Genomic DNA, 13,268 nt, shown 5'->3' on the forward strand with positions numbered 1-13,268 from the left:
AAATGGACCTACTCTATGACCCTGCAATTCCCCTCCTGATGATATATCCTAAGGAACCCAACACATCCATCCAAAAAGATCTGTGTACACATATGTTCTTGGCAGCACAATTTGTAATAGCCAAAACCTGGAAGCAACCCAGGTGTCCAACAACAGATGAGTGGCTGAGCAAGTTGTGGTATATATACACAATGGAATACTACTCAGCTGTAAAAAATGGTGACTTCACTGTTTTCAGCCGATCTTGGATGGACCTTGAAAAAATCATGTTGAGTGAAATAAGTCAGAAACAGAAGGATGAATATGGGATGATCTCACTCTCAGGCAGAAGTTGAAAAACAAGATTAGAAAAGAAAACACAAGTCGAACCTGAAATGGAATTGGAGTATTACACCAAAGAATCGGATTCCCAGACAGTTTACCGGATGAAAAGCAAGCCTCGAGGGTACTGTTTGATCTTTAACAATCATGATTTTAGTGTCGCAAGGAAGGAGGTATTCAAACTTCACAGAATTAAGGACAGGAATGGAACAGACTTGGACACAGAGGCTTTGAAAAATACCTTTAGTAGTCTTCACTTTGAGATAGTGCGTTACAGAGACAATACAGCAAAGAAAATCCATGAAGTTATGAAATCATATCAAAAAATGGACCACAGTAACATGGACTGCTTCATCTGCTGCATCCTCTTCCATGGAGACAAAAGCATCATTTATGGTTCTGATGGGAAGGAAGTCTCCATCAGTGAGCTGACCTCTTACTTCACTGGATTAAACTGCCCTTCCCTTGTGGACAAACCAAAGATCTTTTTCATTCAGGCTTGTCAAGGAGATAACTACCAGAGAGGTATATCTATTGACACTGACTCTAAACAGGAAGATGACTATTTAGAAATGGATTCTTCATCTCAGAAGAGATACATCCCAGACGAGGCTGACTTCCTCCTGGGCATGGCCAATGTCAACGACTGTGTTTCCTACTGAGACCCTGCAGAAGGGACCTGGTATATCCAGTCACTTTGCCAGAACCTGTGAGAGAGATGTTCGAGGGGCGAAGATATTCTTACCATCCTCACCCAAGTGAACTTTGAAGTCAGCAATAAGGATGACAGGAAGAACTTAGGGAAGCAGATGCCACAGCCAACCTTCACACTGAGGAAAAAACTCTTCTTCCCTCTTAACTGATGCTGCTGTTTCATTGTCTAACACTATGCTGAATTTCTTTATAGAGCTATTTTGCTTTTCTGTTTTGTTTTTCACATAGTGGAGAACAAGAGATACAAAATGCCTATTCCATCTGCAAGAAGACTGGTGGCTTTGTTTCTTGGGAGAATGTATCAGACCTCGGTTTCTGGGCTTGATTCTATGACAAAGAATGCTGGTGCAGTAGATCTGCAGAGGAGAGCTAGTGGACCTCTCTCAAAGGGTGGTGCTGGAGAATTTTGTCATCTGACCTCAGAAAAACAGCTAATCAGTGAGCTTCAGGTGTAATGTGTGTGTCACTAACTGCTCTGGGAATGCATGAGTCTCCTCTTCCGGCTTGAGAAGACTTTGATTTTTTTTTTTTTTTAGTGCTAAAATACACAACTATTCAGATTAGATTTTACTAAAGGGGGGAGGGTGATTTATTTACATTTTTATTTTTCCTCAGTATTTCATCAGGCTCACTGCTAAATAGAATACTAACGTCATCATTATTATTGTACTCCCAGTACATTCTCAACACTAATTTCCAAGTTTCTGTAAAAAATAAATTTGAGAACATAATTTCTTAGCTTGAAAACCAGGGGGGAAAATGAGTGTTTTACAAGTTCTTTCTAATTTGTTCCCAAATTCAACTTCTAGGTTTTTTTTTTCCATAGCTCTGCAATCCACACTTGCTTTTGTAAATATAATTAACTGTTTGTATTGATATTTTTAATTAATTACCTTATACTTTTTCCATGCAAAAAATAAAATAAAAATAAATAAATAAATAATAGAAAGCTGGGCCAGAAAAAAAAAAAAAGAAAAAAAAGAAAAGAGCCTGGCTGTTTGGGATCTTTTAATAGGGAGAGGTCATTCGCTGAAGCCCAGTCGGCTAAGATAGAGCCGTCAGCACGAATGGAGGAATATCCCCAGTCTTGGTGATGACTATTAAAGTCTCCAACGTAAACGGCTGGGTGATTCGGGCTAGGCAGGACCTCATTATCCCATGAGGCAATGGGAGGCTTATATACGTTGACGAGCTGAATAGTTCCAATAGTAATGGACTCGTAGAAGGTCGAAGAGGCCGTATAGTAAACGTCTGCAAGACACGATTTGGCGTAGATGGCTCGGCCGTGTTTAGGATGGAGATTATAGCATATTATAGCATATTAAATTGAATCCACTGATGGTGAATCGAGCAGCTTCATCGACTGCTATATGTGTTTCTTGTAGGCAAATAACATCTGCCTGATGCTGTATCGCCAATTGACCAATATGAATGCGTTTGGCAAAGGACAGCCCCTCAACATTAAGTTGGAGGACTCGAAGATCAGGACCAACAGCTTGAAAGCTGTCAGGAGCTGCTTGTTGCTGGCTTTGAAAGTGACTGGGATCCATGTGGATTCAGTCGGCTAGGAAGGATCGTCAGTTTCCCCAATGAATGGGTACTCACGGGATGCACCATGGGAAGATCGACCCAATGCATCCTGGGAACTGAACACATGTGACTCAGCGAGCCGGTAAACTTTTAGACCCCTCGACAGCCATGAGCAAGCTTTCAGAGCTGATAATTGTTTAATTTATGGGACTAAACTTTTGATAACTATATTCAGACTTTATAGACCTGGTGTACGCTTAACCCTTCATGATAAGTGCTTATTTTGCCTTTTACCTGTTTCACCCTAACAAACATTGCAATGTTTAAACCAGTTCCCAGCCCCCATAGTGAATCCTTTCACATGCCAAAAGCAGCATCCCCAACTCCCAGATCCTCTTTTTAAGTTAAATAACAACAAACATGAGGATAAAAAGACAGAGACTGAGTGGCTAGATGCCCATGGTGTATGAGGGAATATCAAGAGGAGCCTTTGGAAGAGAGGAGTTGTGACTTTGGAAGAAAAGCTAAGGGTTAACTTTTAGGAGGCCATAAGTGCTGAGGCTGAGGGACTGAGGGGATTTGGGGGAGCTGATGTTGATTTGGGTGTGGGGGCTATGGAGAGAACTAAGGGCAGGAAGGCAGATGGACTTCTGTGGAGGGTGTTGAGTACACTTGAAGGATGGGAGTTGGTATTTAGATTATTTTTTCTTTCTCTCTCTTTCTTAATTTTTATTTATAAAATGGAAACACTGACAAGACCATTGGATAAAAAGGGGTACAATTCCATATAGTGCCCACCACCTGAACTCTGTATCCCATCCCCTCCCCTGATAGCTTTCCTATTCTTTATCCCTCTGGGAGTATGGACCCAGGGTCATTGTGGGGTGCTGAAGGTCTGGTTTTTGTAATTGCTTCCCCATTGAACATGGGCTTTGACAGGTGGCCCAGCCTATCCGTCTTTCCCTAGTGGGGCAGGTGGTATTCAGATTCTATAAGAGTGTGATCTGGGTCACTGGTTTGGGTAGTGAGTCACTAGTTGGGATATGATTTCATCACAATAAACTTCATAGGTAGGTTTTTTAATGGGCATGAAGTCTACAACCACACGATAAGTGCTGTGGCTTTATTACACACTGTCTACTTTAAATTGTTCCATCATTCCTACTATACCTGATGTGTATGCCAAACGCCTGTTTTTAACCAGCAGAGTTATTGCTTGGTCCAAGTGCCTATGCAACTCTCCTATTACCAGTATACATTTTTTTTCTTTTAATAGAAGTTGAGAGAAAGAGAAAGAACAAAAAAGATAGAAAAATACAGACACCTGCAGCACAGCTCAACCACTTGTGAAGCCTTATTTCTGTAGAGAGGGACCAAGGCCTTGTACCTGGGGCCTGGAATAGAGTAACATCCAAGGTGAGCCACCACCTGTTGTTTTCGACAGGTTATGTTGTTTTCGCTGGGCTGGCTTCATGGGTGGGTAACAGACGACCAGGGATTCATGGTTGAGCTGTAGGCAGTATCTCTTTATTCATGCAGGACGCAGCACAATCTAAGACGAGCTAAGCTAAACTCAAGTACAGTACTCTAAAACTCACAATGCTGTCTTTATATATACTTGCCAAGTAGGGTGGAAACAGGATGTGACATAGAGAGGGTGGAGAGAAAAGTGACTGGTGAAAATCAGAGTGTGACAAAGAGGGGGCAGATTAGGCGAGAATCCTATCACTGAACCACAAATGCCCTGGGGGGAGGGTGGAACTTGTTAACAGTGGTTATGTAAATAGAATGAAGTGGTTATGTAAATAGAATAGTGTTAAGCAGGGGGGGATTTAAACCAAATGAAACAGAAGGGGTCTCATGCATACCAACAACCACCCATTCCCTCTACACAGAAAACAGGGTGTAAGACACTGTAAAAATATCTGGAGGGGGCCAGGCAGTAGCACACCTGGTTAAGTGTGCACATAGTACTAAGTGCACTTAATCCTCACAAAGGATTCGGGCTTGAGACCCTGCTCTCCACCTACAGGGGTGTCACTGCACAATCAGTGAAACAGGTCTGCAGGTGTGTCTTTCTTTCTCTCTCCCCCTCCTCTTTAAATTTTTCTCTGTCTTCTCCAATATTATGGAAACAATGGCTAGATTCATAGTGCCAGCCCTGAGCCCCAGCAATAACCTGGAAGAAATGTGTGTGTGTGTGTGTGTGTGTGTGTGTGTGTGTGTGTGTGTGTGTATGGAATTATCTATGATTAGCCATTGGGACATAACTTGTATTTGCAATTCTCCTTTCTATATTGGTATTTAGGAACTCAAAATGATATCATGAGCATAGCTGAAATGTATTTATATGGTGAGTGGGGAACAGGTGAAGGACTGGTCTTATAAAGGATTAACTTGTCAGAGCTCAAATTCAGAACACATTTCATATCTGGTCAATATAATCCCTTACCCCTTTTGATTTTTGTTTGAGACTTTCTTAGAGACCCAACGTTCTTATGCCCACAGCTTTGGCTTCAATAGATAAGGTTTGAAATAAATGCTGTGAAGATAGTTACATCACACACTGCTTCAAGACATTCCCTAAAATGGGAACTCTGGTGATTACTCAGTGCTCCATCTTCCCGGAATCCGACACCAAAAATCTGAGGACGTAACAGGATTAAGTGTCCTAAGTGTTATCTTGGAATTTGGGCTTCACACTCTGAGATGAAAACCCGACTTTCTGCCTATGTACAGATACTGGCAGCTCTAAACTGAGCTGTTAATCTTTAGCCTGAGTGGGTCCTGGTCATGGCTGATTTGAGCAGGTGTATCAATGAAGGGGCAGGGAAGGAAGATAAAAAAATTCCAAAGGGTTGTGGCTATACTAGTTTTTTCTTTTCCTTTTCCCTGAGCCTGAAATTTGATATGCAGGTGGATCCAAATTATTGTCTGAGGAGATGGTGTCATGGCTTGAAAAAGGACCAGAAATCTGGATCAGGGAAGAGAGTAGCTCCCAAATATGGGAAAGGTGTATGAATATTGTTGACTGTAAATCCCATCAATTTGATGTGATCTGGGGTCCATATTCAGCTTAGGAGCTTATGTGACCTCTGTATCCCTGTAGATCTAAGCTTGTTTCCTTTTTATAAATAAAATTTTTAAAAATTGCATCCTCCCCCCCCAAAAAAAAAGAAAGAAAAGAAAATAGTTTTTGAAGAAAAAAAAACACTTTTGTAATCTTTTTTATAACCCTCCCCCTTCTCCTTTTGTTTTCTTTCAATGTTAGGATTAAAATTTAAAGTGTATGTGTGTGCATGTATATGTGCATCTGCATGTGTAAGAAACTCAGTCCTTCTGCTTTCGGGTATATATTTTGCCCTGGTTTATGGATATGTGTGAACATATGCCCTATCTCATGGAACCTGGTCTATATCTAGGTTTTGGGACTTTGTTAGAAAGTGAACCACCTGGGATGGAATTAGAGAATACTATGAAAGGAAAGGTCTCACCCAAGTAATGAAGCTGAAGGGTTGTCATTCCACACCTGAAGTCTCTGGACACAGTCTGAGCTGAAGCATGTTGAGGTGGCACTCATTGCATTTATTAGGTTGTGATTAGCAGATGCAATATTATTTGATATGAATTGGGAGAGGCATGTGGGAAAGTGGGCCCTACCCTAAGGTTCCAGGACTGGGGGAAATATAGGCTCTATAGTGGAAATGTGAGGTTCCTGCTGTCTTAGAGTTCAAAAAGACAATGGATAGTTGATGTTATCATCACATTATTTGGTAATTGGGTTAACTTTAAAAAGTACCTTTGTTAGGGTTTGCTGTATAATACCCAGTATCTTGTATATAGCTGTGCCACTGGTTGCTTCTGATCTACTTGGTCTAGGCTTTTGAGAAAGTCCGCATATCAAAGACACAGCCTATATTGCAGTGAATAGCCCCTCACCAACACTTTCTCTCCACTATTCCAACCTTTGGGTCTATGATTGCTCAACAAGTTGTTTGGCTTTGTATGTTAACTCTCTTTTCAGCCACCAGGTTACAGATGCCATCAGGATGCCGGCCAGACTTCTCTGGACTGAAGACCCCACCAATTTGTCCTGGAGCTCCGCTTCCCCAGAGACCCACCCTACTAGGGAAAGAGAGAGGCAGACTGGGAGTATGGACCGACCAGTCAATCCCCATGTTCAGCGGGGAAGCAATTACAGAAACCAGACCTTCCACCTTCTGCAACCCTCAAGATCTTGGGTCCGTACTCCAAGAGGGATAGAGAGTGGGAAAGCTATTGGAGAGGGGATGGGATATGGAGATTGGGTGGTGGTAATTGTGTGGAGTTGTACCCCTCCTACCCTACGGTTTTGTTAATGTCTCCTTTCTTAAATAAATAAATAAATAAATAAATAAATAAATAAAAAGAAACTCAATACATGGATGGACCTTTCAAAACCCATGTTCAGTGGAGAATCAGAACATGACATTCCACCTTCTGCACCCCATAGAGAATTTTGGTCCATACACCCAGAGACATAAAGAATTGGGGTGATTCCTGTGGAGGCAATGGGTCAAGGAACTCTGGTAATAGGAACTATATGGAATTGTACCTTTCATATCATACAGTCTTGTTAATCATTGTTAAATCACTAATAATAAAAAAGAAACTTTTTAAAATATTTATTTTATTTATTTATTCCCTTTTGTTGCCCTTGTTTTATTGATGTAGTTATTATTGTTGTTGTAGTTGTTGGATAGGACAGAGAGAAATGGAGAGAGGAGGGGAAGACAGAGAGGAGGAGAGAAAGATAGACACCTGCAGACCTGCTTCACCGCCTGTGAAGCGACTCCCCTGCAGGTGGGGAGCCGGGTTAGAACCGGGATCCTTATGCCGGTCCTTGTGCTATGCGCCACCTGTGCTTAACCTGCTGCGCTACAGCCCGACTCCCAAAAAGAAACTTCTTAAGTATGGCAACAGCTGTCTTACAAATCACCACACACACCCCCAATAAAGTTTTTTGTTTGTTTTAATTTGGGCTTCTTTGCAAATATTGTGAAAGATTGCTTAGTTAGTGCACTGGTAGTCATTCTATTTTTGGGGAATCATAATTAGTGCTTGAGCTAGAGACAAGATCTTCAAGTTAGTGGGGAGGTCAGAAGTCATCTCCATCAGCCATGCATGCTGAAATGAGGAACCGAGAGGACAAAGAGGTGAAGGGTTGTGTCCAGGATCACCCACATGGCCCACAGCAGTGCTGGGCCAGGTGGCAATTCCCTGCCTCTGTCTGTTGTAAGTCCTCTTGGACATGCTTTGTTGCCAGCTACCAGGGAAGCTTATTGGAAAGCATTTAAAGACATTTGGCTGTCTGCAGATGTGGTGTTAGGGGTTATTTATTTGTTTTACTGCCAATCATGACTTCCCCTCCATCCGTCTTCTTGTTCCAGGACCAGATTCTGCTCTTTGATGTTCTCTGTAGTGTTCCCATTGCCTTTGGCCTGAATCAGAAACAGGGCTTGACCCACAGCTACTGGGGCTTTTGTCTGCTCCCTGAGGACTTCCCATCTCTCCCAGACAGCCCTGAAATGTCAGTTGCCGTAGAGCCAGTTTATACAGAAGATGTATTCCATTGTGTTGGTATAACAGGATCTTTGAACTGAGAGACACCCCTAAGGTCATTAGTCCAATCGCCGACCCAGTTCAGGCATATCTTCCAAAAATTCCCTGGCATGTGGCCACTCTGATTTGGGACTGAGAGGTACCTTGGGTACAGGACAGGGACAAAGGATGTTTTGAATCTTTTCTTTTCTTTTCTTTTCTCTTCTCTTCTTTTCCTTTCTTTCTTCTTCTTCTTCTTCTTCTTCTTCTTCTTCTTCTTCTTCTTCTTCTTCTTCTTCTTCTTCTCTTTCTCCTCCTCCTCCTCCTCCTCCTCCTCCTCCTCCTCCTCCTTCTTCCCCTTCCCCTTCCCTTTCCCCTCCTCCTCCTCCTCCTCCTTCTCCTCCTCCTCCTCCTCCTTCTTCTTCTTATTTTTGTTAAAGACACTGAGATTTGAACTGTTATAGTGCTTTATTTCCACACTAAAACTGTAATTCCAGGTTGTGATCCTGATTCTGTCACTCTGAAACTATACCTTCCTACTTTGATTGCAAAAAATTTCCAGTGGATTATTACCATTATTACCATTCATTTCTTATTTTATCCAGTGCAATTATATATAAATTGGCATTGTAACAAGAGAAAACTAACAATAGAAGAAAGAATTTCTTCACACTCTTAACCTTTTGTAAGTTGTATTAGTTTGTTAACACTGCTGCAAGGAATTTTCACAGATGTAGTAAAGGGTCCCAAAGATACCTAACTTTGGAGATGAGCAGTTGTGAATGAGGCTTACTGGGCTGAAGTAAAGCTACTAACAGAGCCATTCTTCTTTCGAGGATTTAGTAAATGGCTACCAGGTGCCTGTCTTTTTATCTAGGGTCCCTTAACTTATTTACTTATTTGCCTCCAGGGTTATTGCTGGGCCTTAGTGTCTGCACTATGAATCTAATGTTCCTGGCAGCCATATTTTTTCCATTGTTGTTCCTGCTGCTGCTGTTGTTGGATAAGACAGAGAGAAATAGAAAGAGGAGGGGAAGACAGAGATGGAGTGAGAAAGGCATCTGCAGACCTGCTTCACCACTTGCAAAGTGATCCTCCTGCAGGTGGAGAGCCTGGGACTCAAACTTTGAGTCAGTTCTTCTGCTTCCCAAGGTCTGCTACTGCCCAGCACTTAGGGAATCCTTGATTTTACATCTTGTTTAGATATTCTTTGTGTGTCACTAACTCTGCTTCTCTAACCTCTGAAGTACTCCCTTGCCTCTAGAAGACCTTTGTGATGGAATTCAACCCACCTGAGTAATTTAGGCTAATGTCTGCATCTCAAAATTTCTAACAGAGCCCTTCTATAAGATTTAAAAAATAAAGGGTCTTTCTTTCCCCAAATAGAGTGACAGATTGACAGGCTCTCAGGATAAGGGCACAGAACCTTTAGAAAATCATTATTCTGCTCACCAAGGAAATCAAAGAGAAAGCAGATCAAAGATATAACCAACAAGTGTGGAAAAAGCAAGTCTTTGAAAGAACTGATACTTGGGCTAAGTTGTGAGGAAGGTAAGAAGTTCACTATCCAAGACCCAAGTAGAGGGGCATTGCCAAGGAGAGAGAAGAATGTGTATAGAGCTGATAGGAACCAGAAGCATAGGGCAACTCAAGGGGTTTGGTTAGTCATTAAAGACACCTTCAAAGACTATTAATGTAATGGTATCTTTTCCCTGAATTTCAGTAACTGGTACACATATATCCAATAGGATACAAGATATGATGAGACAATATTGTAAGCTACTCAAAGTAAGCATTGTAAAAGGCATATTTCTTTGTGAGGCTTGAAGCAGGAGGACTGTAGGGTCTGAAAGTCATGGAGATAGCTCATCTGGGTGCGTGCATGAGAACCAGGCTTGGGCACAACTTCAGTGCTGTGGTATCTTTCCCTCTATCTCACTCTTTGAATGATGAGTTGGTGAGATCTGATGTTGACAAGGGAAAAAAAGGAGGTGTGGGGAGATGTAAGGAAACAATGAGACCTGTTTTTAAATATGTTGTTGAGGGCCTTTGGTCATCAGAAAATACCTGGTGGAGGAAACTTCTCAAAATAATTATTCTATCCTCTGAAGGGAGGCTAGATAACATACTCTATATTCCATCTGAGGAAGATGGGTTCTGAAATTGGGGCAGCTTGGAACATTTCTACTCATGACCACAGAATGTGAACTCAGATCCATAGGGATGTAGAGGTCATATAGGCTCCTAAGCAGAATATGGGACCCAGATCAAATCTATAGGGTTTACAGTCAACAATATTTATACATATTTCCCATATTGGGGAGCTACTCTCTTCCCTGATTCAACCTTCCAGCCTTTTCTCCAGCCATGGCATCATCTCCCCAGACAATAACCCAGGTCCACCTTCATATCAGATGTCAAGCTCTGAAAAACTAACAAGCAAAAAACTAGTATAGTCATGGGCCCTTTGGAATATAATTAAAATAGGCCTATTAGCTAACTACAAAGCAGAGACCCCCCAAATCTTCATCTTCATTATTCCAGTCTTTAGGTTCAACAAATTAGTCAATAATTTGTTTGGCTTTACATGTTAACTCTTCTTTAAAGCCCCCAGGTTCCAGACGCTACCATAGACTAGACTTCCCTGGGCAGATGATGCCACCATATGTCCTGGAGCTCCACTTCCCCAGAGCCCCACCCCACTAGGCAAGAGAGAGACAGGCTGGGAGTATGGATCGACCTGCCAATGCCCATGTTCAGTGGGGAAGCAATTACAGAAGCCAGAACTTCCATCTTCTGTACCCTATAATGACCCTGGGTTCATACTCCCAGAGAGATAAAAGAATAAGGAAGCTATCAGTGGAGGGGATCGGATATGGAGTTCTGGTGGTAGGAACTGTGTGGAGTTGTGTTGGTATGCTTCTAATTCTGCTTCTAAAACCCATTCTGTTTCATTGGTTTAATCCCTCCTCCTTAACACTATATTCTATTTACATAACCACTGTTAACTAAGCACCGCCCTGCCTGCAGGGCATTGGTTTAATCCCCATTGGTTCATGATGTCTTTTTGCTCCGCCCCCTCTCTTAGTACACCCTGATTTCCACCAGTCTTTTTTCGCTCCACCCTCTCTATGTCACATCCTGTTTCCACCCTACTTGGCGAGTATATATAAGGACAGGATTGTGATTAGAGATAGCTTAGCTTAGATTGCACTGTGTTCCACATGAATAAAGACTGAAATGCATACCACTCAGCCATGAGTCCCTGGTCATCTCTCTCTCCCACCCACGAAGCTAGCCTGGCAGAGTTGTACTCCTCTTATCTTATGGTTTCTGTCAGTGTTTCCTTTTTATAAATAAAAACTTAAAAAATAATTATTATTCCAGAAGAAAACAAGAATATTCAAGGATATAAAAATCATTTTAAAACAAGAGAAGGCCTATGGAAAGCATAATCTTTTGAGTGGATTTCCAAGCATGTGGTTTTGAAAATGGTATACAGTTATTGTTACAAGTCACATCCAACCGAAAACACTTAGTTTGGATGCATCAGTGAGCTCTGAGTTCCACCCTTTGTGAACATCTTACTTGAAACTCACTTTGGGTGGTCTTTATCTATCCTTCACTGTGGAAGTTTGCCCCAGTTCACAGTGGAGAAGAAGGCTAATGAAATTTTTTTTTTCTTTTCAGTTGGGAAGTTCTGTCTCTCTCTCTCTCTCTCTCTCTCTTTCTCTCTCCACCTTCCTTGACTTTCCTGCTAGCAATCTTCTACCTAAACAAGGTCATGTTAAATCAGAAAGTCACAGGTTTCATGTTATATTTTGAGATATGATGATGGACATATGCTTACAACTTTTATTTTTATCTGTTATGGACAGATGTACCCATTACTCATCAGGTCCTACAAAAAAGAATCACAATTCCATTTTTTTTTTCCAGTGGCCTCACAGCTCTGACGTCTGGTGGTGTTGGGGATAGAACCAAAGGTCTCTGTGTTTCAGGCATGAAAGGTTTTTGCATAACCCCCAGGGCCACTACAGGTTTATTAGCAAGTTGTTATGATGTTCCAGAATTTCTTTCATTTCTGAATCTGACTCACTTGAGAGGTTGTTTGGAAGTTCTAGCAGGGGAGTGCAATTACCCATATACCCTCGACCGAAGACCAGTTGTCTCTATTCGGGGAAGGCCGTCCTCTTCAGCTGAGTGCACAACTTCAGGAGGGACACACATGGAGCAGTGAGGGAGGAAGGGGACACCTGCCTAACCAGCCAGATCAGCTGAATCAACCCAGGTGATCAATGGGGTGACAGATGTCACAGCCAGATCGCCCTCACATCCTCTGAATCTGACTCTCTTAATTGCTTTTATTTTTAAAAAAGTGTTATTTTGGGGCCAGATGGTGGTGCACCTGGTTGAGCACACATGTTACAATGTGCAAGGACCTGGGTTTGATCCTCTAGTCCCCACCTGCAGGGGGAAAGCTTCACAAGTGGTGAAGCAGTGCTGCAGGTGTCTCTCTGTCTCTCACCTTCTCTATCCCTCTCTTCCTTCTCTATTTCTGATTGTCTCTATCCAATCAGTAAATAAAAGATAATAAAAAAATTAAAAAGTGTTATTTCATAGTAGTTACCCTAACCCTTGGGAGAACTGCTGTAGCTTCTAATGGAGGGAGTGGGGATTCAGAACTCTGATGGTGGGAATGGTGGTGAAGAGTCGTACCCATGTTTTCATTTAATTTTTTAAATCAATATTAAGTCACTAATAAAGTAAAAAAATAATAAATTATAAAGTGATATTTCATTATGTCTTTTGCATGTTCCATATGTTTTAAAATATCTGCTGAATGATTTTTTTGTAGAGTCGCTATTCTTACAAATGCAGTGCCAGGAACTGACCTTACATATTCAAGGCATGTACTCCACCACTATGCTACATCACAGACACATATTTCAAACTACTTTAAAAAATTACTAGTGATTTTGTAGTGACAAATAGGATTATAAGATATCTGGGATGTAATTCCACACTGTTCCCACCACCAGAGTTCTGCATACCATCCCCTCCACTGGAAGCTTCCTTATTTTTTATCTTTCTCTGGGAGTATGGACCAAAATTATTTTGGG

At 41.7% G+C, this 13,268-nt stretch overlaps 1 protein-coding gene across 1 annotated transcript; it reads left to right on the top strand.

The window, feature by feature from the left end:
* Nucleotides 1-374: 374 nt before the first annotated feature.
* On the top strand, nucleotides 375-1,920 carry LOC132542413 (caspase-8-like). Its single transcript, XM_060204994.1, has one exon. It carries the CDS (start codon nucleotides 375-377, stop codon nucleotides 981-983), a length of 609 nt encoding a protein of 202 aa, XP_060060977.1. The 3' UTR covers nucleotides 984-1,920.
* Nucleotides 1,921-13,268: the final 11,348 nt, after the last annotated feature.

This window comes from Erinaceus europaeus, chromosome 1 (assembly GCF_950295315.1).
Source record: "Erinaceus europaeus chromosome 1, mEriEur2.1, whole genome shotgun sequence".
Classification (NCBI taxonomy): Eukaryota; Metazoa; Chordata; class Mammalia; order Eulipotyphla; family Erinaceidae; genus Erinaceus; species Erinaceus europaeus.